Raw genomic sequence first — 20,037 nt, 5'->3', positions numbered from 1 at the left:
TACTCTTTTGGCATGTTTCGCGATACGGAGTGACAGAGAAGGGAAATTGATCGACGCTAAGTTATGGATATGTTGTTGCTACAAGAAGAACTTTTGGTCTCTACTTCTCTGTATGTTGGCAGAGACGGGCGAGTTTTGCAATCATGAGGGGTTCTGGGGTTTTGTTCGCCGTGTGCGGACAGCTACTCGCTGTCAATGCGCAGAATGCAGAGTCATCTTGCGCCGCTCTCGAAGCTGCACATCCTCCTTGTGAGAAGTTGATTCAGCGGAAAGCATGGTGAGTAAACTCTGCACGTTCTCGAAACCAATTCATAGAAGACAAAAGAAGAAGCTCACTCAAGTTCACAAAACAGGCACACCCTCACCAACCCCGAAAAACAATCCTACCTCGACGCCGAAATCTGCCTTCTCAACACCCCCATTTCCTCCCTTCCCTCCGAAGACCTTCTCCCGCGTTTCCCCGTCGCGAAAACCCTCTTCCAAGCCCTCCAAGAACAACACCAACTCCAATCCGACACCATCCACGAAGTCGGCATCTTTCTCCCATATCATCGATACATGACCCACGCACACGAAACTCTCCTCCGTACAAAATGTAATTATACAGGCGCACAACCTTATTGGGATGAAGAACGTGATGCATCGCATTTTGCGAATTCGAGTATTTTTGATGCGGAGGGTGGGTTTGGTGGACGGGAGGCTGGGTGTGTGAGAGATGGGGTGTTTAAGGATTATGAGTTGATTATTGGGCCGGGGAAGAATAATACGAAACATTGTTTGGAACGCGCGATCGATGATGTGGCGAGTCAAGCTGCTTCGAAGTTTTTCCTCGACTTTGTGAGGAATTCGACGACATTTGAGGAGGCTTGGGAGAGGATTGAATTTTATCCGCATTCGGCGGGGCATAGTGGTGTTGGAGGGGAGGTGAGTTATTTCTCCATTTCTGCACTTCGTGTTTGTGCGGCTTTTGCTAACAATTTCGGTGCTCCAGATGTTGAACCCCATCTCAAGCCCCGGAGATCCGATGTTCTACGTCCATCATGCGTTTGTGGATAAGCTTTGGTGGGATTGGCAGGTTGCGGATTTGGAAAAGAGATTGTATGCGATTGGTGGTCCGACGGTGAAGGATCCTAATCGTCCTGCGCCGGTTCCTGAAGGTTTTACGCCTGGAGGTGATGCGCCTGCTCGGATGCGTAAGAGACATGAGGCGCATGTTCGGAAACATGGTGTGGAAAGTCGAGATGATGCAGATCAAGGAAACGGAACGACGACTTTGGCACATGGTATCAGTCTGTTTGGGTTGCTGGAAGATGTGACAGCAGAGGATGTTATGGATATCCGGAATGAGCTTTTGTGCTACGAGTATATTTGAGGCGTTGCTGGAAATCGAGCGGAGAATGGCATGATGTACAGTGTGCGGACAACAGTCGCAAAGTTAGCATGGGCATCTTCTTGCCGTAATGAATAGTCTGCCACAGAGCCTGTAAGCATATACCAAGCACAGCTGTTATATCCCGCTGGGAATTCTGTTGGTCATGGTGCTGCTTCCAAGCTCTCGAGAATTCCTTGCAAAACAAGCATTCGTGAGAGACATCTCGCTGCAATCTCCCTTTATCAGTCGCAGGAAGAGATTGCACGGACGTCATCAGGACCATTAAGACCGTTGTCCAATCTAGAAGGACTGCAGGCATCGTTGCGTCGCTCATCCAAGACCATTCATCGTCACGGCTCTCTTTTCGTTCTCGAGGAGTGATCGTGCACTTACTGAATACGGAACAATGCTGAATTCATGACTAAAAGCTTAGGGTTGGTTGATAAATTTAGACAGATCTGCTAGCTTGAACACCAGGTGAAGTCACGGAAGCTGTTGGTGCCTCAGGGGCCGAAGCTTGGCACTCGGAGCAGTTTCGTGCCAGACATCCGAGAGCCGCCCTAACAAGTGGGCTAGCTATCACCAGCGCGAAATCGACTTCATCTTCAGAGGCTCAAATTTCTCTTCTTCTGCTGTTCGATGTGTTTAAGGCTGCAGTCGCCAGCTACCCTGCTGATACCCCTCAAACCCTCTCCTCCCTCCTTGTAACAGTCATCCACAATCCAATCTGCGTCCAAACACCAATCTGAAAGTCAACTTCATATGGCTTCTTTGGATCACAGATTTGAAAGTCGAAGCGTCGTAACAATTCCACAAAGACCTTGTTCAGTTCCATCAAAGCGACAGGTTGACCAAGACATTTGAATCGGCCATACCCGAAAATGACTTCGTTGTTCTGATCCATTTCGCGGAGCTTAGCGGCGCTTTCGCAGTCGCCGCCATCTTCGTGTAGAAGCCAGCGTTCGGGACGGAAGCAATGCTCATCTGGACCAAAGAGCGAGGGGTTGCGGGTCATGGCGTAGGTGGACCATCTGGGATATGTCGTTAGCTGGCGGATAGAAATATTGGTGTGTTGAGTGAGAATCGCTTACCCAATCCTCGTTCCCCCAGGCACAAGATACCCATCAACTTCATCCCCTCCGGCCGGAACCTCATGCGAGAATAGCCCACTCACAGGCGGCGCAATCCTCAATCCTTCTTTGATGCAAGCTTGAAGATACTTCATTCCTCTCGCCGTCGAATCCCTAATAACCTCCTCTTCCCCCACCCCCTCCATCCTCTCACCAATCTCCCTCATCAACCTCCCATAAACCCTCTCACAACTCACCACATTCAATAAAACACTCCTCACCGCCGTAGCAGTCGTATCACTCCCCGCCAAAATTTGCAAAACAACCTCACTCTCCACCTGACTCCTCTTCATCCCATGTCGAAAGAAAGATCCCATCATATCCTTTCGATCTTCACTCGGCCCTTCATCACCATTCCGAAATCTCCTCCCCACAAGTTCCTTCGCAAGCCGATACGCCTTCCCCAACCCCAAATCATCCCTCTCACTCGGTCCCACGAGCGCCAAAATCTTACTCTTCTCCAGAAACAAATAAAGCCTTGGAAGAACGGCCATAACATTAATCAACGTAATCCCTTGTTCCATCTGCTCAAGATACCCAAAATTATCCCTATCATCCCTCAAATCCCCAAAACTCTCTCCAAACGCGAGAGAAGAAATAACATCGAGTGTGAAAAAATGGCTCTTCCTCGCAAAATCCATAGGTTTATAGATTCCAGCTTTCAAATTTGAAATGTATTTTCTGTTAATCAGGGAGATGAGTTGGAGGATTTGTTCGTCGATTTTGGATTCCAGGTCGGGGACCTCTTTGCCGCCGTAGCCTGCTGCTAATTTGGAACGGAGGTCGGAGTGGGATTTTTCGTTGCGCATTGAGAGGGTGTTGTCTTGGTTGGGGACGAAACGCATGGCGTTGAACCAGTCGGAGCGGGGGTAGCCGGGGGAAGAGCCTTTGGTCGAGGAAGAGGAGGAGGAGGAAGAATAGATTTTCTTCCATGTTTTGACGGAGCCTGTGATGAGGTGGCCGGGGGCGATGCGGATGAGGTTGGAATTGTATTCTTGGCAGAGATGGCCGTATTTGGACCAGGCGGAGCCGGAGGTGATCCAGTAGAGGAGGGGAAGGGTGCTGTGGGATGTGTACCATGGGCCCGGAATATGAGACAATTTCGAGGGAGAAATGATGTGGGCGTAGATGAAGTAGATGATGAGGGCGAGAGTGGCGAGGACAGTTGGAGAGGACAGGAGGTCCAGGGAGAGTGAGAACGCCATGTCTGTGCTTGAATTTCGATTTGTGTCGCTGGAGAGGTTGCTTGAAGTAGATGCTTGAGATGGTCGTTCGTTGCTGCTGTTGTTTTCCTCCTCAGTCACGCGAGACAGCTCGAGATAAAGGCCAGAGCACAGAACTGGCGGACTACCTGTCTGACTTCCCCTCTACCACTCGAACGAATCTGACATGCGTCGATTCCAGCTCACCGACAAACAAAATTCACCTTACATTCGAGCAGCTACCTCTGCAGTCGATAAGTACACATTCGCAGCTGGTGATCGCCATCCAGGAGGCGCATCCTCTCGCGTGCAAAACCTTAGCTGCATAGCGAAAAGACCTTTGTCCGAGAAGTTACTGGTGGACGGCATGGAACTCGGCAAACCGAGTGCAAAGTCCGATGAAATATGTGGATAGCTTCAGCTCCTTCATGCCGTGCCCGAAGTTCAGCCTGTGCAGTCCTGCAAGGAAGTGGATAGCATGGTGGAGCACGCAGCCGAAGGAACGGACGCATCGACCGTTTTAGGTCAATGGTGTTAAAGATGTTGCATGAAGATGCTGTTCTGTGCGTGAAGATTGACAAGTTACGCGATCTGGTGTAAGCCGATGACTGATCAGTGTAACTCAGGATGAGATGTGGCTGAAGATGAGTACAAATTCACGCAATGGGAATTAAGAAGATGTGCGCCAAGCTCTGTACAGCTTGCCAAGAGTGTTTCGCATATGTGCACGTGTTGACGTTGACAGTAAACGTGTGATCGAAGATTCGGCACCGAAAGAGGGATGGCCGGTGAGAAGGGCAAGCATAAATGCCATGGGAAAGACCGAATGTGCTCATGATGACTCTATTCGTTCTGAAGTGACCACGAGAGCGCGTTGGCGCAGAATCTTCCCGAGAAGCGTCTGTCGAGGCGATTCCATACCACGTGTTCGAGACACCAGAATCGTCCCAAGAGAGGAAGCCAGACCACCAGAGACCGCAGAGGTGCTTCCAATAAGACTTTCAGCCGTGTATGTGCTCAACTCAACAACACTCTGATCTCGTCCTCAGTCCTGGGAAAGACCTCTCGCAACCACACCTCCTCTTCCACATCTCCATTGACTTGTTTCATTCTCAGCTCATCGGCCTGCACCACTAATGTTTCAATCTCCAAGAAATCCTCGCAGAAGATCTCTGCCGCATTCTCGATAATCCTTCGAGCCAGAGCTTTGTTCTCGAGCTGTGCAAGAACTGCTCTCGCGTCTTCAGTAGCAGTGGGCAAGAAAGCGTCGAGTTGCTGGGCGACGGAACTGATCTGGCTAGGATCTTTGTATGATGAAGCGAGGTCGTCTGTCGAAGTGATGTTGTCCGCGAGCAATTCGAGGCCGGATTGTTTGAGGAACCAGCGGTGCATGGACTGCGTGAGCTCTTGTTCATGGGCGTTGATCTTCGGCTGCAGAGCTTCTGACTGGTCCGCGAAGGAGTATGCGCCGAGTACCTCCTTGGTGGCAAGCAGGCAGTTAAGGGTAAAGATATGACTGTTTGGTTTTCGCAGTCGTGTCGTAATGTTTTCACAGCCTGCCAAGAACGGATCGAGGGCTTCTTGGAGAATTGGCTGAAAGCCTTGGATGCGTTGTGCAAGGCTCACATTGGCTACTGATGTGTCATAGCTCTTCATCAAGACCTTGAGTGTCTCCAACGCATCGATCAAGAAGTCGGCAGGCGCAAGATCGTCTGTAGAAAGAGCGAAGTCTGTTTGCAAGTTCGCAACATGGTCGCGCATCGTAGATCTGAATGCTCGAAGGGCGCTGTCTGAGAGTGGACGAAGAATGTCGAGCAGCGCTGAGCCTTCTCCAAGCAGATTCGTGAAGATGCCCGCATAGAAGTTGACGAGGTTCGAGATCTTGTAGGCCAACGTTGCGTCTTCGTGACTTTGTACAACCTGTTCGGTTCGCTGCTTCAGCTGTCGGAACACGCCAGCAAGATCTCGGTCCACCAGTTCATTCAGTGCTTTGCGGCCGTCGAACGGCAATGCAGCGCCCTCGCCATCGGCACGAGACCATGGCTCGCTTTCGATGCCAGCTTGAATACTCTTCGCGATCTCGTCACCCTCGGAGATGAAGAGCACCTCAAGAGCCTCCCTTTCTGATACTGTTGCCGAATGTGCCCATGCAAGCATGTCACTGACATATCGAAGAGGGTCGTGAGCCGACAGCTCGATAGCCTTGCCGAGGACCGGATGATCCGCGTCGACAGTTGCGCCCGTGAGAGCGGAATAGAAATTGTTCGACAAGATATTCTCTCGCGCTTCGGCAAAGAAGTCCAGACAGTTTTGAAACAGGGTTGGCCTCTCTGCCAGCACTCGTAGAGCTCGTCGAGTGGCTCCGCTGATTTGCGGATTCTCTAGGTCCAGTGACTTGAATTCACGCTGCACCCATCTATACAGCTTCTGGTACGCCGAATTGAGTTGTCGTGAGCTCTGTTCCAAGATCTCAAGTCCCAGGCGCTCGTTCTCCGAGCCCAGTAAAACTTGCGAGTCCTCGTGAATCTTCTTCACTCTGGTCATGATACGGAAGAAGTCGTCATTGACCGGCTCCGCAGTAGAGGTCAAAATGGCAAGGTCAGCATCTGACACCACGAAATGCTTCGTGAAGGCAACAAGCAGTTGCTGTTTGGTCTCGACCTGACGTCTCTCTGCCAGAATGGACTTTGCTTCGTCGAGCATTGGACCGGTCTCGCGGCTGGAGGCTGTGACATGCTTTCGCATCTCGACACAGCTGGCATTCAAGTTGGCAATGGCAGTTCCAATGCGCTTGAGCTGCTCGGCAACCTTGCCAAAATCGTGGATGATTTCGCCATTGCACTGGATGAGCTCTTCTTGCACATCGAGGCGTAGATTTCGTCGAGTGTCGGCAGTGTTCTGCAGACCCCTCTCGTCCAAGATGGAAAGTGCATCTCTGATCTCGAGGTCCGCATAGGAGGCTGAGAGCACACTCGTGACCCTGTTTTGCAGGGCATTGGACTTGTTGCCAGCAGTTGCAGTTGGCGTAGAAGGCGTGGGCGGAGAGAGAATAGATCCGCCGGGCTCGCTGCTCATGGGCGAGATGACGCGGTCAAAGTAGGGATTCGACATGACAACGCTTCTAGAAGGTGATGTTGGGGAGGGAGCAGTTGTGCAGCGCACGTGTCTGGCTGGCTTGGAGCCGCTGAAACTTGTCAGCTCACGCACAAGCTCTGTCCCTGAAAGCGTCGGATGCTTGTTCGACTGTGCAGACTGTCGGTTGTCGCGGTGCTATTCTTGCCAGCAGACCATCACGAGCATTGCCGAATGCTGATAGAGTTCCGGCAGACAGCTCTACTATCGTCGATGAAACGCGTCGATTGACACACGTAGCGGACACGTCGTCGTCGGGTCGGCTGGAGAGGGCACAATTCAGCACAGGGCACGGAGCTGAGTCCCGCGCGTGCTGAGCCACGCCTGGAAGCGCGCTGCAGTTGCAGAGCGTGCGTGCGTGGTGGGGTCCTGCTCTGCTCTTTGATCTCATCGCAGCCAGTCTAGAACGACGACCCGACTCCTTCTCCTGCTGACGCTGACCAAACATCCACATTCACAGCCCGGCTTGCCCACGACATATCCTTTGCACGCCATACAACCACGCAGCCACCGCATCTCGCACCGCCTCGACCCTCGCCGCTCCGCAACCCACGCGCGCCCGCCTCATTCCTGTCCAGTCCACGCCAAGCGCGCGCATCTGCCTCGCCCTCGCCAGCGCAGTAGACGAGGAGGTCGCCCAGCATGGGCAAGAGGTGAGTCGGTCGCTGTCCACTTCCCTCACGTGTCACCACCGCCTGTGCAAGATATGACGTGACAACCGCGCATCAATCTTGGAATGGGCGACGCTCAAGTGGAGTGCCATCCCGGCTCGCTCCTCGTGCACTGTGTTCGCGTGCTCCGCCGCCAGCGAACAAAATTGCGAGACTTGGATACTTGCTCCGGAACTGCCATACCCACCGAACTGTCGTGCGACAGGCACACACATCCCCCGAACCGCAAACATCATGGCCGACACCCCCAAGGTTGAACTCCCAGTCTTCGACATCGTTCCAGACGAACCACTGTCAGCCGATAGTACTGCCGAACAAGAACCGTCGCAGTCGCAGGAGCGAAGAGGCAGTATAGCGACGAGCCACCATGCCCGACCACGTCCATACCACATCCCGCGCTACGTCTCGCAGACCTATCCTCAATTCAAGGCCAAACAGGAGTGTGCCCTCAAGATCGGCATAAAGGACCTCGAGCACCAGATCACCAAGAGCACAGGCGTGTCGCATTTGGAAATGGAACCCGACAAGCTAACCGTTCATCACAAAACCAGTCAGAGTAAACTGTCGCAACAAGAGCTTGTCGACCTACAAAAAGCCACACATTTTGACAAGAAGGAATTGCAACAATGGTATAAAGGTATACCATACGATCCACCCATACCCATTCGCATATACTGACCAGAGTCCGTGACCAGGCTTCCTAAAAGACTGCCCCTCCGGCATGCTCACCAAATCCGAATTCCAAAAAATCTACAAACAATTCTTCCCCTTTGGCGACCCTTCCTCCTTCGCCGACTACGTCTTCAACGTCTTCGACGCCGACAAATCCGGCAGCATCGACTTCAAAGAATTCATCTGCGCCCTCTCCGTCACCTCGCGCGGCAAAATGGAAGACAAGCTCGACTGGGCCTTCCAATTATACGACATTGACGGCGATGGCAAAATCAGCTACGATGAAATGCTCGCCATTGTTGAGGCGATATATAAAATGGTCGGCAGTATGGTCAAGTTGCCCGAGGATGAGGATACGCCGGAGAAGAGGGTGCGGAAGATTTTCAGGATGATGGATAAGGATGAGAATGGGAGTTTGGATATGGCAGAGTTTAAGGTATGCACAGATGACAATTTTTGGGGCAATTGGCTTGAGTACAGGTTGACTGACTTATTTTCGCAGGAGGGAAGTAAACGAGACGAAACGATCGTGTCGGCTTTGTCATTATACGATGGATTGGTATGAGAATTGCCACATGCCTAGGATCGAGAACGAATTCTTGGGAAAGAGAGCATTGTCAACTGGGACAGGGTCATGAGTGATGAGTTGAAGAATTTCCCTTGAGTCAGAAGCGAATTGTTAAAAGGGTTGTTGCATAGGGACGTATGGTAGAGGGACAAGCTTTCCGACTGTATGAGTACAGAAGAGAGAGACATGAGTTCAAGCATGACGAAGAATCGAATCGACAGAAACTCGAAATCTTTGATTTACCTGATAATCTGTGCTCCAGGCAGGAGGTAGCCAAGCGGAAGCATTCCGTCAGATACAGCTTCGCTGCACCGAAGAGTCCCAGTCTGGCAGCCTGTACAGAACTCGTCACAACAAAACGAAATGCTAGGAAGTTCATATCTCCGTACACGAGATCAATATCTGATTGATACAAGTACAGACTTGTCACGTCACAGATACAGATACAAATTCATCCATCTTGGCCCAGCACAGCATAGCAAAACAACAACAACAACAATGCAACGCTTCGAACGCTCAAGAAACACGCGCCCCATACCACTCAATGCAAAACATCCTCCTTTCCAGACCTCTTAATCCTTTCCCACCCCAGACCCTCCAAATCTACTTCCTCCATCATACTCAAAACACCCGAGTAACTGATCAGAACCCACTCCCGCTATTCCTCGCTGTCCCGGTCGCGCCCCCACCACACCAACACAACGACCCCTCACCCTCGCGTTCCACATGAATAACAACATCCATCCTTCTCTCCCTCAAAAACTCATCAACGCGATGTCGCACATCATCCAGATCCGCCGCCGGATTGGCAATAACATGAATCACACCTTGGACTTTCTTCTTCTTTGATCCTCCACCATTCCCTCCATGATCATGTCCATGTCCATGACTATGGCTATGGCCATGAGAATGTCCACCACCATCGCCATCTTCATCCCTGTCATCGATCCAAAATCTCGGAACAGCATATCCAACCACGCCGCGAATTTCACCTAGTTCTTGTAGTGTGTTTTTGATTTCATACTCGAGAGTGTCTGGGATGACGAGGAGGAGTTTCTGGCCTGAGCTGATGACGAGTGGGACGGCAGCGGCGAAAATCAGAATGGCGATGATGATGGTGGCAAGGGGATCCCATAGATACCAAGGTTTCCAGAGTGTCATTGCTGTACTGAGGATAACGGCAAGAGAGCCTCCTGCATCAGCCGCGACATGCAGGAAAATGCCATGCATGTTCTCGTTGTGCTCGTCGTCGCCGTGATCGTGGGCGTGAGCTGCCTCTTTCTTCTCGTGCTTGTGGTCGCAGTATCCGGAGATGTCTCCGTTCGTGCCCGAAGAGTCGTTCGCTTTGTGGCTATGTACCGAGTTCTGATGTGAGTGTCCGTGCGAATGCGAATGGTTGTGTGAGTGGCCGTGGTCGTGCGATTGAGCATGGGAATGGCCATGCGAGTGATCGTGAGAGTGTCCGTGGGAATGTCCGTGCGAGTGGCCGCCATGATCGTGCCCGTGATGCGCATGTCCGAATGCGAAGAGACCCACCATGTTCACCAAGAATCCAAGCGTGCTCACAACCAGAAGTTCTTGGACATGGCGAAGCTCCTTGCCTTCCACGATACCCTCCATTGCCTCCCAAATAAACTCCACACTGACCAGCATCAGGAAGATGCCATTGCCGAAGCCCGCAAGAGTGTTAAGCTTGCCCCAACCGTAAGGTCTTTCTGGGCTAGTAGGCCATTTGGATGCCACTGCAGCGCCTAAACCGACCACGAGGCCCAGACAATCGAAGAACATGTGGACCGTGTCACTGAGCAAACCAAGCGACCCACTGAGGTATCCGTAAATTCCTTGGACAATCATGAAGCCAAAATTCAGGCTGCACTTGTGTTAGCGCAGATTCCAGCAGAAGCAGGCACGTTTCACTTACCATGTGAAGTACGCTATTCGGCGTGAATCCTTCTCACTCAAAATGCCGTGCATCAGCGAGCCCGGCTCGCAACTTCGTAACAAATATTTCGTGAGACCAGAAGCCGTCTGCCCGGTCTGGCTATGCGTTTGCGTGTTATGTGCGTGGTCGTGAGCGTGGTCGTGATGATGCTGATGAGCCGTGCTCAGCTGCGTATCGTACAAAACGCTGAAATATGAAAGCGCTGAAAGACCGCCATTCAAAATTGTCCCTGGCCAGAGGGAGGGTGAGAAGAGAAATGCGAAGAGCGCACAAGTAAAACAGCTAATACCAAGCCCTGCCATGCGCGGAGTTCGAAGTGCTGAAGGGCGTCCTGCAAGGACTGCTGCTACTGAGGAGGTGACAGACAGCGCGGTAAAACCGATCGCGAGTGGCGTTGTTGAAGGTGATGCTGCGAGGAGTCCAGAACTAAGCAGTGTTAATATCGACATGATCACGCCGGCTGCAATGGTCAAGTTGATCTCGTTTGTAGATGATACAATAGAAGAGGAGACAGTATACGACCAGGACCGCCCAGTCAGCGGAGTGGTTGGCGTGACAGCGCTCGCTGGCTGCGAGGAGAAAGCGGATATGCCTGCAGAGGGTAGAGGGGGCGGGATGAAAAAGATGGAGCACGCCAATGCGAAGTATCCAAGCAATATGTCAGAGGGGGCAGCCTTGAAAGTGACACCGCTGAGATCCAACAATAGGCCCAGAAGAAGGACGGCTATCGACGCTTTCCGCATCTTGAGAATTTGTTGCCAATCGATCCAGGTCGGCCTGTGCAGCATGTCCGTACTTGTCAATCCCGAAGCCACAGTCATCAACAGCGCGATGCCTGTCCGCATGCCCCCGATCTGCGTAGACGCATAGAAAGGAAGGCCGATCGCTAAGCTGCGCCGCAGGATGCGCTGAGCCGACGCAGGTGTAACGAGTCCCTCCGTCGAGGCTGCCTCTGCCTTCTCTTTTCGCCTGTCCAGGACTCTGTCTGAACCTCTTATCTTGGCCGCTACGCCCAACAATAGCAATGTCCCACTCGTAAGCGTACATGCTTCCACGAACCCACAGCCTCTCCTCACCAATGGTTCTTTATGTCCCACAGCGCCGTCCTCGAGTACCGACTTTTGTAATCTTTCGTATGCGGAGAGCGGAGGTAGTCCATCTTCGACAAAGCCAGCTGGATGATATGCTGCTGAAGCCAGCATGTACGGCAGGGGTATCAGCAGACTCGTCAGAGCCTCTGGCAGCGAGAACCATGACGGCGACGCCTTTTGCAGATGTGGGTGGAGGGAGCCTGCAGGTCTGCCCAGATCGGATTCGCCGCGTGGCCTCGTTGGCCTTTTCATGGGCGACAGCGGCTCGCTGTGGGAGTGGGCGTGCGCGGGGTGGAGCGAGTGGTGGTCGTGGTTGGAATGTGTGTCGTGGCCAAATGGAGCGAACGGGTGGTGGTTGTGCTGCTGAGCCAGAATGTCGGAGATCTGGGGTGACAGGCGTCTGCTTTCGTCGACAGGCGAAGCGTGCGGCGTAGCTTCGTTTGAGCGTTCGGCATGGGTGTACAGCGTGGTCGTGCTGGCCGATTTGAGGTGCGCGTAGCTGCCGTTCCCATTCATGTACACGCTCGTCGCCCCTGCCGGCCGCTGCGGTGGTGACAGGTGCATCGAACTCGCCCTTGCGTGGTGTGTCGAGCCATTGGGCAGGCGCTGCGGCGGGCTGTTGCTGTTATCGCCGTGGGTCGTCGAGGCTTCCGCGAGCCGGGGTGGAAAGGTGTAGCTTGCCATGGCCGGAAGCTCCGCTGCGGTCGAGTACGAGGTCGTGCGATGCTGCTTGCTTCTTCATCGGAATTCGTCGCTGTCGCCCTCTCTGCGGCCGCGAGTGCGGTGACGGTGTTGCGAACGGGAGTCGTGGCGACTGTCCGTCAGAGGCGCACTGGACCGAGACGAAGCGTGCCGTATGCTATAACCTTCCTCATTCGAGTCCAAACTCAACTCAACCTGCCCCTGAAACGCACCAGCACATGTTGTGCAGACCATCGTGGTGGCGCGAATCCCTGCATAATTTAGTGCCCGACCCTCGTAACTACGGTATACTACAGCGTGAAGAAAGATAAAGGTCCATCACGATTCACGAAGCACTGGAATTGGCGAGAATGCGCCAAACGGCCTGAGAGGGCAGGCGATCTCGGCTACAGCAGCACATCCATCGACAATGACCTGGTCAGAAGTGCTCTGGCAAGTCTTCGTCTATGGAACCGTCTTATGCTCCGCCCTGAGCGGCCTCCTACTTTTCACCCTCCCAAAGGCCTACTCCAACTTTGACCCAGGCTACGTAACTGAAGAAGACTTCACCGAAGAACACAAGGAGAACGCCACCAAGTCCGGATATGCCTTCTTCGCCAAGCACAAAGATCCCGCCGACAGGCTGAAAATTGATGCCAGCGTGCAAATCGTGGTCCTCGGCGACATAGGCCGCAGTCCTCGCATGCAATACCATGCACTGAGCATTGCATCTCATGGCGGCACAGTCGACCTCATCGGATATACGGGCTCAGAAATGCACCCCGATATCTTGCAAAGCAGATTGATCAAGATCGTCCCAATTGCAGCTTGGCCACGAGCATTGCAATTTGACAATCGCATCCTCTTCCTGTTGTCTGCGCCCTTCAAAGTGCTTTGGCAAATATGGAGTCTCTACTACGCGCTTGCATACAGGACGCGCGCTGCGAAGTGGATGCTTATTCAGAATCCGCCTTCGATTCCAACATTGGCTGTCGCAAGACTCGTCACTTTCCTTCGCAATACACGATTGGTGATCGATTGGCATAACTTTGGCTACTCGATCCTCGCTTTGCGATTGAGCCCGACTCATCCTCTTGTCAGAATCTCAGAATGGTACGAAGGCTTCTTCTCGAGGTATGGAGTGCACAGCCATTTCTGCGTCACAAATGCTATGGCCCGAGTATTGAAGGAGAAATGGGGGATCCAGAATGCTTTAACGCTGCATGACAGACCTGCAGAAATCTACCAGCCACTGAATCAAGAGCAAAGAATCGAGCTGTTGAAAGCTCTGCCAGCAACGACGGGAAATGTCGAAGATATTCTAGGTGGCAACTGTCGTTTGCTCGTCTCTTCAACATCCTGGACACCAGATGAGGACTTCTCCGTTCTATTAGACGCACTTGTACGGTACTCCAACGCGAAGGATCTGGACGACTCTCTACCCAACATCATCGCCGTCATCACAGGCAAAGGTCCCCAAAGAGATCACTACCTAAACCAAGTCGTCAAATTAACGCGCCAAAAGAAACTAGAGCACGTTGCTGTCACATCTGCCTGGCTCGCAGCTGAAGACTACGCATCATTACTCGGATCCGCAGACCTCGGACTCTCTCTTCACACCTCATCCAGCGGCGTAGATCTACCGATGAAAGTCGTAGACATGTTCGGGGCGGGTCTGCCTGTTGCTGGTTGGAGTGACTTCGAGGCGTGGCCAGAGCTCGTGAAAGAAGGCAAAAATGGGACAGGCTTCAAGAGCTCTCAAGAACTTGCCGAGACTCTGGAGAGATTATTCGGAGGAGATGGATCAGAGCTTAAGAGGTTAAAGAAAGGCGCTATGCAGGAGACGAAAAGAAGATGGAATGATGAGTGGATGCCAGTTGCTGGGAGATTGTTCGGGCTCCGAGATTCATAGAACTTCTGAATAGACGAATGCAAGAAGCACGTCAACTCAAAACGTCACTTCCACGTCTCCCTCTCACGCAGGAGAAGTTCACTTATCAGCTCAGGGTCGCCCAGCGAATGCCTTTGCATCAGAAGGAAGTCGGAGGGTGATCACGATGAGAAGTCCGAATAAGCATCTTCGATCGAGCCAGCAGCGCACCACGCAAAAAGTATCCAAGCATTCATCGTGCAACAAACTTGACGTCAGCTCGTTTTTAAGTGAAAGTCCTCATCTCCACATTACAAGATACGAGTCAAACACACTCCTCTTGGTTCTTCAACGTTTGCTTTCACATCATGGTTTCTCATACCATTCATATACGACTGTTTGTTGTGTTAAACGTACTGTACATCCGATGCCCACAATTGAGGCAGGCCTTCGTTTCATCTTCCTTTCTTGCCTTTGGCGTCTCATAGCAAGCTTAAGCGATTAACCAGCTCGCAGAGACAAGACGCCCCTCACAACCACCACCACCACCACCACCATTCTCTATCACACATTTTCATCACCAGAACCCATTACCCTCTCGAAGAGAGAAAAAAGACCGTATTTTACAAGGAAGCAAAGAGTACCAGAGTGGGGATCAACCTTCTATCGCTTATTCTCGCGAACAAAAACGATTCCAAACACACGCGTATGCACGCACAATCACCTGCTCACGATGCTGGTGCGTCGCCGCAGGCCATTGTTCTCGGCTTGCAAGACCCTCGCGAGCTCAGCGTCCTCGTCGATGACAGACTGTTGCTGGCTTTCTTCGAGGGTGGCGCCAATTCTCGCTCGCTTGGGACTCATCTGGTTGGCTGCTTCAGACATGGAGTCCCGCTTTCGCTTGGCCGGCGAGGATGCAAGTCCATTGGCAAGCGAGCGACGGGCCTGCTCGGGAGATGCTGACATTGGAGCCGGTGGGCGGTAGAGAGGCAGATCGCTGACTGCGGTCTTCTGCAAGGCGGGTGATGCGGCTGGTACTGGTGTCGTCGGTCGATCGTTCGTTGTTGCGGTCGACTCGATAGTTGACTGGATAGTGGTTGACTCAGTTTCTTCGTTCGACACTGGCTTGACATCCGATGCTTCGCTTCCTGGTATTGAGATGGCGGAATCGGCGGCCTCATCTTGCTTCGACGACGACGGAGCACCGATATCCTCGGGCTTGTAAACGTGCACATTCTCTGTGGGGCAATAGTCTCCATTCATATCAAGAACTTCGTTGGCAATCTGCTCCAATGAAGGCAATTGATACAGTGGCGGTCGCTCGGCTTGCGAGTACGGAAAAGCGTTGGCTGCAAACTGGTCATGGTCATTGGCTTCGGGCTCGGGATAAGCGTAAAGATGAGGATCCAGAGGCGTTTGGCTAGTGTGGTGGTGTTCGTGTGATGCATGCGAGTGCTGCGATGGTGAACCGGAATTCAGTGGTGTGGAATGATACGAATGTGAAGGGTAAGCTGATCCGTTCTCGATAGACTGGTGAAAATCGGGCTGCGGCGATGAATGGCTTGCGTTAGTCTGCTGAGAGATGGCGGGCGCAAGCGGAATCGGGTTGCTCGGGCTGCTCGCTTTTGGTTTCTTCTTGATCTGCGCTGGAGTGCCGTCGCCATCAACGGAGTGCTTCTTGCTGGCGACAGATCCTCGAGGGACTGGAGTTTCTGCCGCCTTGACAGGATCGACGTTGCCATTTTCATCGTGCACACAGCGTCGCTAGACAACCCGTCAGTTTGTATCCATCATATATTGGCATTGGAAATTACCTTTGACTTTCTGCACTCGAAACAAGCCTTAGTCCTGCCGCGCTTGCCAGCATCACCGAAAATGGAAATTCCATTGATAGTCATCGGGATACTATTGTTGAGATATGCATTCGTCCCAGAAAGTGGCCCCAAGCCATTGGCTCCGTTCGTGAGTGATCCATTGAGGGCATCTGCTGCAAAGTGATGATTAGTCTTGGGTGGCGTTACTGCGACACTTTCTTGGTTGGTGTCCTGACCAGTGAAACCATTGATGTGGTTGTGAAAGCCGTTTAGGTTTTCTGGAGTCGCCTGCAGAACCAGGTCCTTATGCTTGCATCTGATTCTGCGCTTTCGGCATGTGTCGCATGCCACGCGCTTGGGCCCCAGAACAGAAGTTTTCGGCGTGCTGAGATACTGGCCTGGTATCCCATTCATCATCAATGCCATCGGCGCCGCCATCTGTGGCGCCTGGACGGCCATTGTTTGATGCGGCTCGGTGCCTTTCGGGTGTTGAGTCGATGATGGTGATGGAGCAAAACTTGTCGCGCGATCAGGAGTTGCCGTTGCCACGCTAGCGCCGGGTGCAGTCGAAATGCTAGCGGCAGCCGTGGCGTTTTTGACCCTTGCACTTTGACGGTCCGGCGCCACTCTCCACGCCGCGATGGCTTCTTTACGCTCCATTTCTTTCAGCGCACGCGCCGACAACTTCTTCGGAGGCCCTTCTTCTTTGCTGTTTGGAAGGACAGCATCAGGATGTGCCCATGCGGGAGGATCCTCGTTTCCGCGCTTCCACGCGACCCACAGGGCGAATTTCTTGGCAACCTCGAGCGGCTCGCCATGCCCTTTTGGGATCGACGCGTTGACGCGCTTCATGCGGTCTTGCGAAATGCCTTCGACGCGACCCATTACCAGCATCACGGTGTGGAAAATGAAGGTCACCAGTTCTGGGAGACCTTCGATTTCAGCCTGGCTGTAGTAGCGGGCATTTTTGGCTCCTGGGCGACCATCGATCGCAGCAAGATCCCCATCATAGTCAGCCCAGACAGGTGTCTGCCTGTCATATCTGTATCCTTGATGGAAAGCTTGAGCAACAGTGTCTGGCATCGGATCGTCCCTCATGTATTTGATGGCAGTGTACCACATGATCTTTTGGAAGAATGGATATCGGAACTTCATGGGCGTCTCGTTGGCTTTCTCGATTTCCACGACTCGGAATTGATTCTTGAACGACATTCTGGTCAAGAAGTTTCCGCCGATGACAAGACTTGTGGCGGGTGTCCAGACTGCATGGATCCAGCCGGAGGGAATGAGCATGGTGTCACCTTCGTTGAGGTCGACTCTGTAGCACTCGCCCGTGATGCTGGGTAAGAATGTATAGTTTTGTTGAGGGCTGTCGTTCCACTCTTCGTAGGCTTTCAGGTGCTTCGGTTTTGGAGGGATGAAAAAGAATGTCTTCTTGCCCTTCAAAATGTGATAGTAGACACTGCTGCCACCGAAGTCGATGTGAAAGTCTGTGTAGCTGTCCGCCGCAGACATGAGGCAGTAGAATTGGACTTTAGGCCACTTGCCTTTGTCCTTTTCTTCTTGCGGCCAGACTTCGTCCTGGAGATCGATGTCGCGTACGACCTTCGGGCGACGGAGCAGGCGGCCGAGCTTAGTCTGAGATACTTCCAGAGAGATAACGTTGCGAATGGGTTTGTCGTCGCCTGTCTCTTCGTAGTAGTCTGCCCAGCGGCTGAGCGTCCACTTCGCGCCTGAGTTCTGCGTCTTCACATCAATGACATCTAGTGGGGTGTCTGGACCTGCCAGATTGCAGACTTGTCGCACTGTCAGATCCTCTGGCATGACCATATCCAGCTTGTCTTGCCCGTCATCAGGCACAGCATCATATTCGTAGTCGTCAGTCGCCATTTCTTCCGTGTTGTCCGCATCGGCTACCGCGGTATCATCGCTACCTTTTCGTTGCTGTCGCTTCCGCAACCACGGCCGAGGATTCCACTCTGCTGGTATGCAAATTGGTTCGGTGAACGTATTGCTCTTCTCGAAGAACTCTCGCGTCACGAGCTCTGGTCGCATACGCGGGAAGTTCTCTGAATCGAACTGGAATGTGCCATCTTTGATAGGTTGCACGTAGTGATGCTCCATACTCTCCTCGCTGGTTTTCAACACGCCTCGCTGGAGCTCAGCGTAGTCGACAGAGGCGTGCGCGCGCGTGCTCTTGCGTACGTAAGTAGTCTTCCCATGCACGGGCTCACAAGGCTTGCAGAAGAATTTGTCGACATCACGTACTTCCGAAGCCTTGGAGAACCCAGCGCAATCCAAGTGATACCACTTCTTGCACCCGTTGCAGCACACCCACTCGTCTAACTCCGGGTTGGCTTTGCTGGTCTCTCTGGCAATCTCACAGCCGGCACAAACTGTTTCGGACGTGACTTCCTTGGATCTCCTCGATCTGCTTGGTTCCTTGGTAACAGGTATTTGGCGCACCAACATGCGAATCTCAGGTGGAACGGACTGACCGCGCTGCGATTGCGGGTCGCTAGACTGCGCATGCTCGGCACCATTGAAACTCTTCCTGCGGTTCCTGTCTGGCTTCACTTCCCAATCTGCTCCCGGAAGTTGCGCCGCAGCTTTCGCCGCTTTCGATGCGTCCGGGGTCTTCTTCCGCGACGCCGCCCTCTTTGACGCTGCTTTCTCATTCATGCTCTTTCTTGAAGTTGTAGACCGCGATTTGTTCTTAGCAACAGTTCGCTTCGCTTTCGCTGTGTTCTCGGATGTTTCGCTCATCGTGACGTCGGTGCTCACAGCGCGCGAGGAATCATGTGCTCGAGGTGAGCGAGGGCGAGGGGGCGCGTCAGGCATCTCGACATCGGTCTGAGGTTGCCGGTGGGCATGTTGAAATGTATTATCGAGTTGGACAGGCGGCCGGGCATATGCAGAGGCTCCTGCAGAATCCTCAATGGTCTGCTGGGGGAAAGGAAGCGTCGGTCGAGGCACATTGCCATTCTGAGGATTAAAGGGCGGTAGTAAGGGAGCCTGTGCCGCGAGGTCGACGGGACGACTATGCTGAGGGTCCTGCGGAAAGCTATTCGCATGAGGTCTGAATCCAGTCGTAGTGTGCGCTGCTGTTGTTGGCTGTGGTGCGGGGCGGGCATTGTGGGTGGGCCAGCCACCTGTACGGAAGTTCAATAGAAGCGCAGCTTCTTCCACCCGGCTTTCATATGTATCTGCTCCTGGCGAATATTGCGGTGCCTCTCGCGATCGGGTGTTGCCTTGCTCGTAGCTCGTAGCTGGCCTCGAGGCGTACTGTCCGACCAGCGGAGAGGGAAACACCTCGGAACGTGCTCGCTTGTGGGGTGGTTCGTTCGCGCTGTTACGAGGTCGTGGCAAGGGAGGGTATCTGAAGCCATTCCATGCCGGGCTTGCCTGCGTGGTGGTGTTATGCGCCGGGCTAAGCGCCAATGCCGCCTCGGCGAGTGTGTCTATGGTCGAGGGTGTCCTGTGGTGACCACTCCTGTAGCTATCACTGCGCTGCCTCTGCTGCGGTGTAGCCGTGTACTGCGCCTCCGGGCGCACATGGTAATCGACATGGTTGTTCAGCGCTGGGTAGTTGTAACTGGGCTCCAATGCCGTGAGCTTGACAGGCGATTTCCTGGGCGAGGACAGAGGACTGAAGCGAGGACGGTCGGGGCTGCGACGGCCTTGCCCGTCGTCGAATGCTCGTTTGAAGAGAGGGTTGTACGTTCGCGACATCGTGGAGGAGGTGGGCTGTTGTCGCCGCGGGAATCGGCGTGCTCGGAGGAGAGTGCAGTGCTCACTCGGCCATACGCTGCGATGGTCGCGCTTCACACGACTGCACAGCGCACAGCGGTGTTTCTCCGCGATTCCAGCTCTTCCTCGTCTGCAGTCGTTC

General features: G+C 53.1%; 7 protein-coding genes across 7 annotated transcripts; 3 read left to right on the top strand and 4 right to left on the bottom strand.

Moving 5' to 3' along the window:
- Positions 1-143: 143 nt before the first annotated feature.
- Positions 144-1,372, top strand: CKM354_001143200 (uncharacterized protein; the record flags this gene model as incomplete). The annotated part of the gene is made up of 4 exons (XM_044806920.1): positions 144-277; positions 354-924; positions 992-1,172; positions 1,251-1,372. The coding sequence occupies 4 exons, from the start codon at positions 144-146 to the stop codon at positions 1,370-1,372; spliced, it is 1,008 nt and encodes a 335-aa protein (XP_044662855.1).
- Positions 1,373-2,054: 682 nt separating this feature from the next.
- On the bottom strand, positions 2,055-3,707 carry CKM354_001143100 (uncharacterized protein; the record flags this gene model as incomplete). Its single annotated transcript, XM_044806919.1, has 2 exons — positions 2,055-2,403; positions 2,464-3,707. 2 exons carry the CDS (start codon positions 3,705-3,707, stop codon positions 2,055-2,057), a joined length of 1,593 nt encoding a protein of 530 aa, XP_044662854.1.
- Positions 3,708-4,721: 1,014 nt separating this feature from the next.
- Positions 4,722-6,815, bottom strand: CKM354_001143000 (Golgi transport complex subunit COG6; the record flags this gene model as incomplete). Its single annotated transcript, XM_044806918.1, has 1 exon — positions 4,722-6,815. The coding sequence occupies one exon, from the start codon at positions 6,813-6,815 to the stop codon at positions 4,722-4,724; it is 2,094 nt and encodes a 697-aa protein (XP_044662853.1).
- A 926-nt stretch (positions 6,816-7,741) lies between these two features.
- CKM354_001142900 (frequenin) lies at positions 7,742-8,744 on the top strand (the record flags this gene model as incomplete). The annotated part of the gene is made up of 3 exons (XM_044806917.1): positions 7,742-8,144; positions 8,203-8,615; positions 8,682-8,744. 3 exons carry the CDS (start codon positions 7,742-7,744, stop codon positions 8,742-8,744), a joined length of 879 nt encoding a protein of 292 aa, XP_044662852.1.
- Positions 8,745-9,389: 645 nt separating this feature from the next.
- CKM354_001142800 (uncharacterized protein) lies at positions 9,390-12,464 on the bottom strand (the record flags this gene model as incomplete). The annotated part of the gene is made up of 2 exons (XM_044806916.1): positions 9,390-10,617; positions 10,669-12,464. The coding sequence occupies 2 exons, from the start codon at positions 12,462-12,464 to the stop codon at positions 9,390-9,392; spliced, it is 3,024 nt and encodes a 1,007-aa protein (XP_044662851.1).
- A 427-nt stretch (positions 12,465-12,891) lies between these two features.
- Positions 12,892-14,373, top strand: CKM354_001142700 (chitobiosyldiphosphodolichol beta-1,4 mannosyltransferase; the record flags this gene model as incomplete). The annotated part of the gene is made up of 1 exon (XM_044806915.1): positions 12,892-14,373. One exon carries the CDS (start codon positions 12,892-12,894, stop codon positions 14,371-14,373), a length of 1,482 nt encoding a protein of 493 aa, XP_044662850.1.
- Positions 14,374-15,051: 678 nt separating this feature from the next.
- On the bottom strand, positions 15,052-19,877 carry CKM354_001142600 (uncharacterized protein; the record flags this gene model as incomplete). The annotated part of the gene is made up of 2 exons (XM_044806914.1): positions 15,052-16,095; positions 16,146-19,877. 2 exons carry the CDS (start codon positions 19,875-19,877, stop codon positions 15,052-15,054), a joined length of 4,776 nt encoding a protein of 1,591 aa, XP_044662849.1.
- Positions 19,878-20,037: the final 160 nt, after the last annotated feature.

Source organism: Cercospora kikuchii (assembly GCF_019650295.1).
Source record: "Cercospora kikuchii DNA, contig_00008, whole genome shotgun sequence".
Lineage (NCBI taxonomy): Eukaryota > Fungi > Ascomycota > Dothideomycetes > Mycosphaerellales > Mycosphaerellaceae > Cercospora > Cercospora kikuchii.
This window is presented reverse-complemented; position numbering and strand designations above follow the sequence as displayed.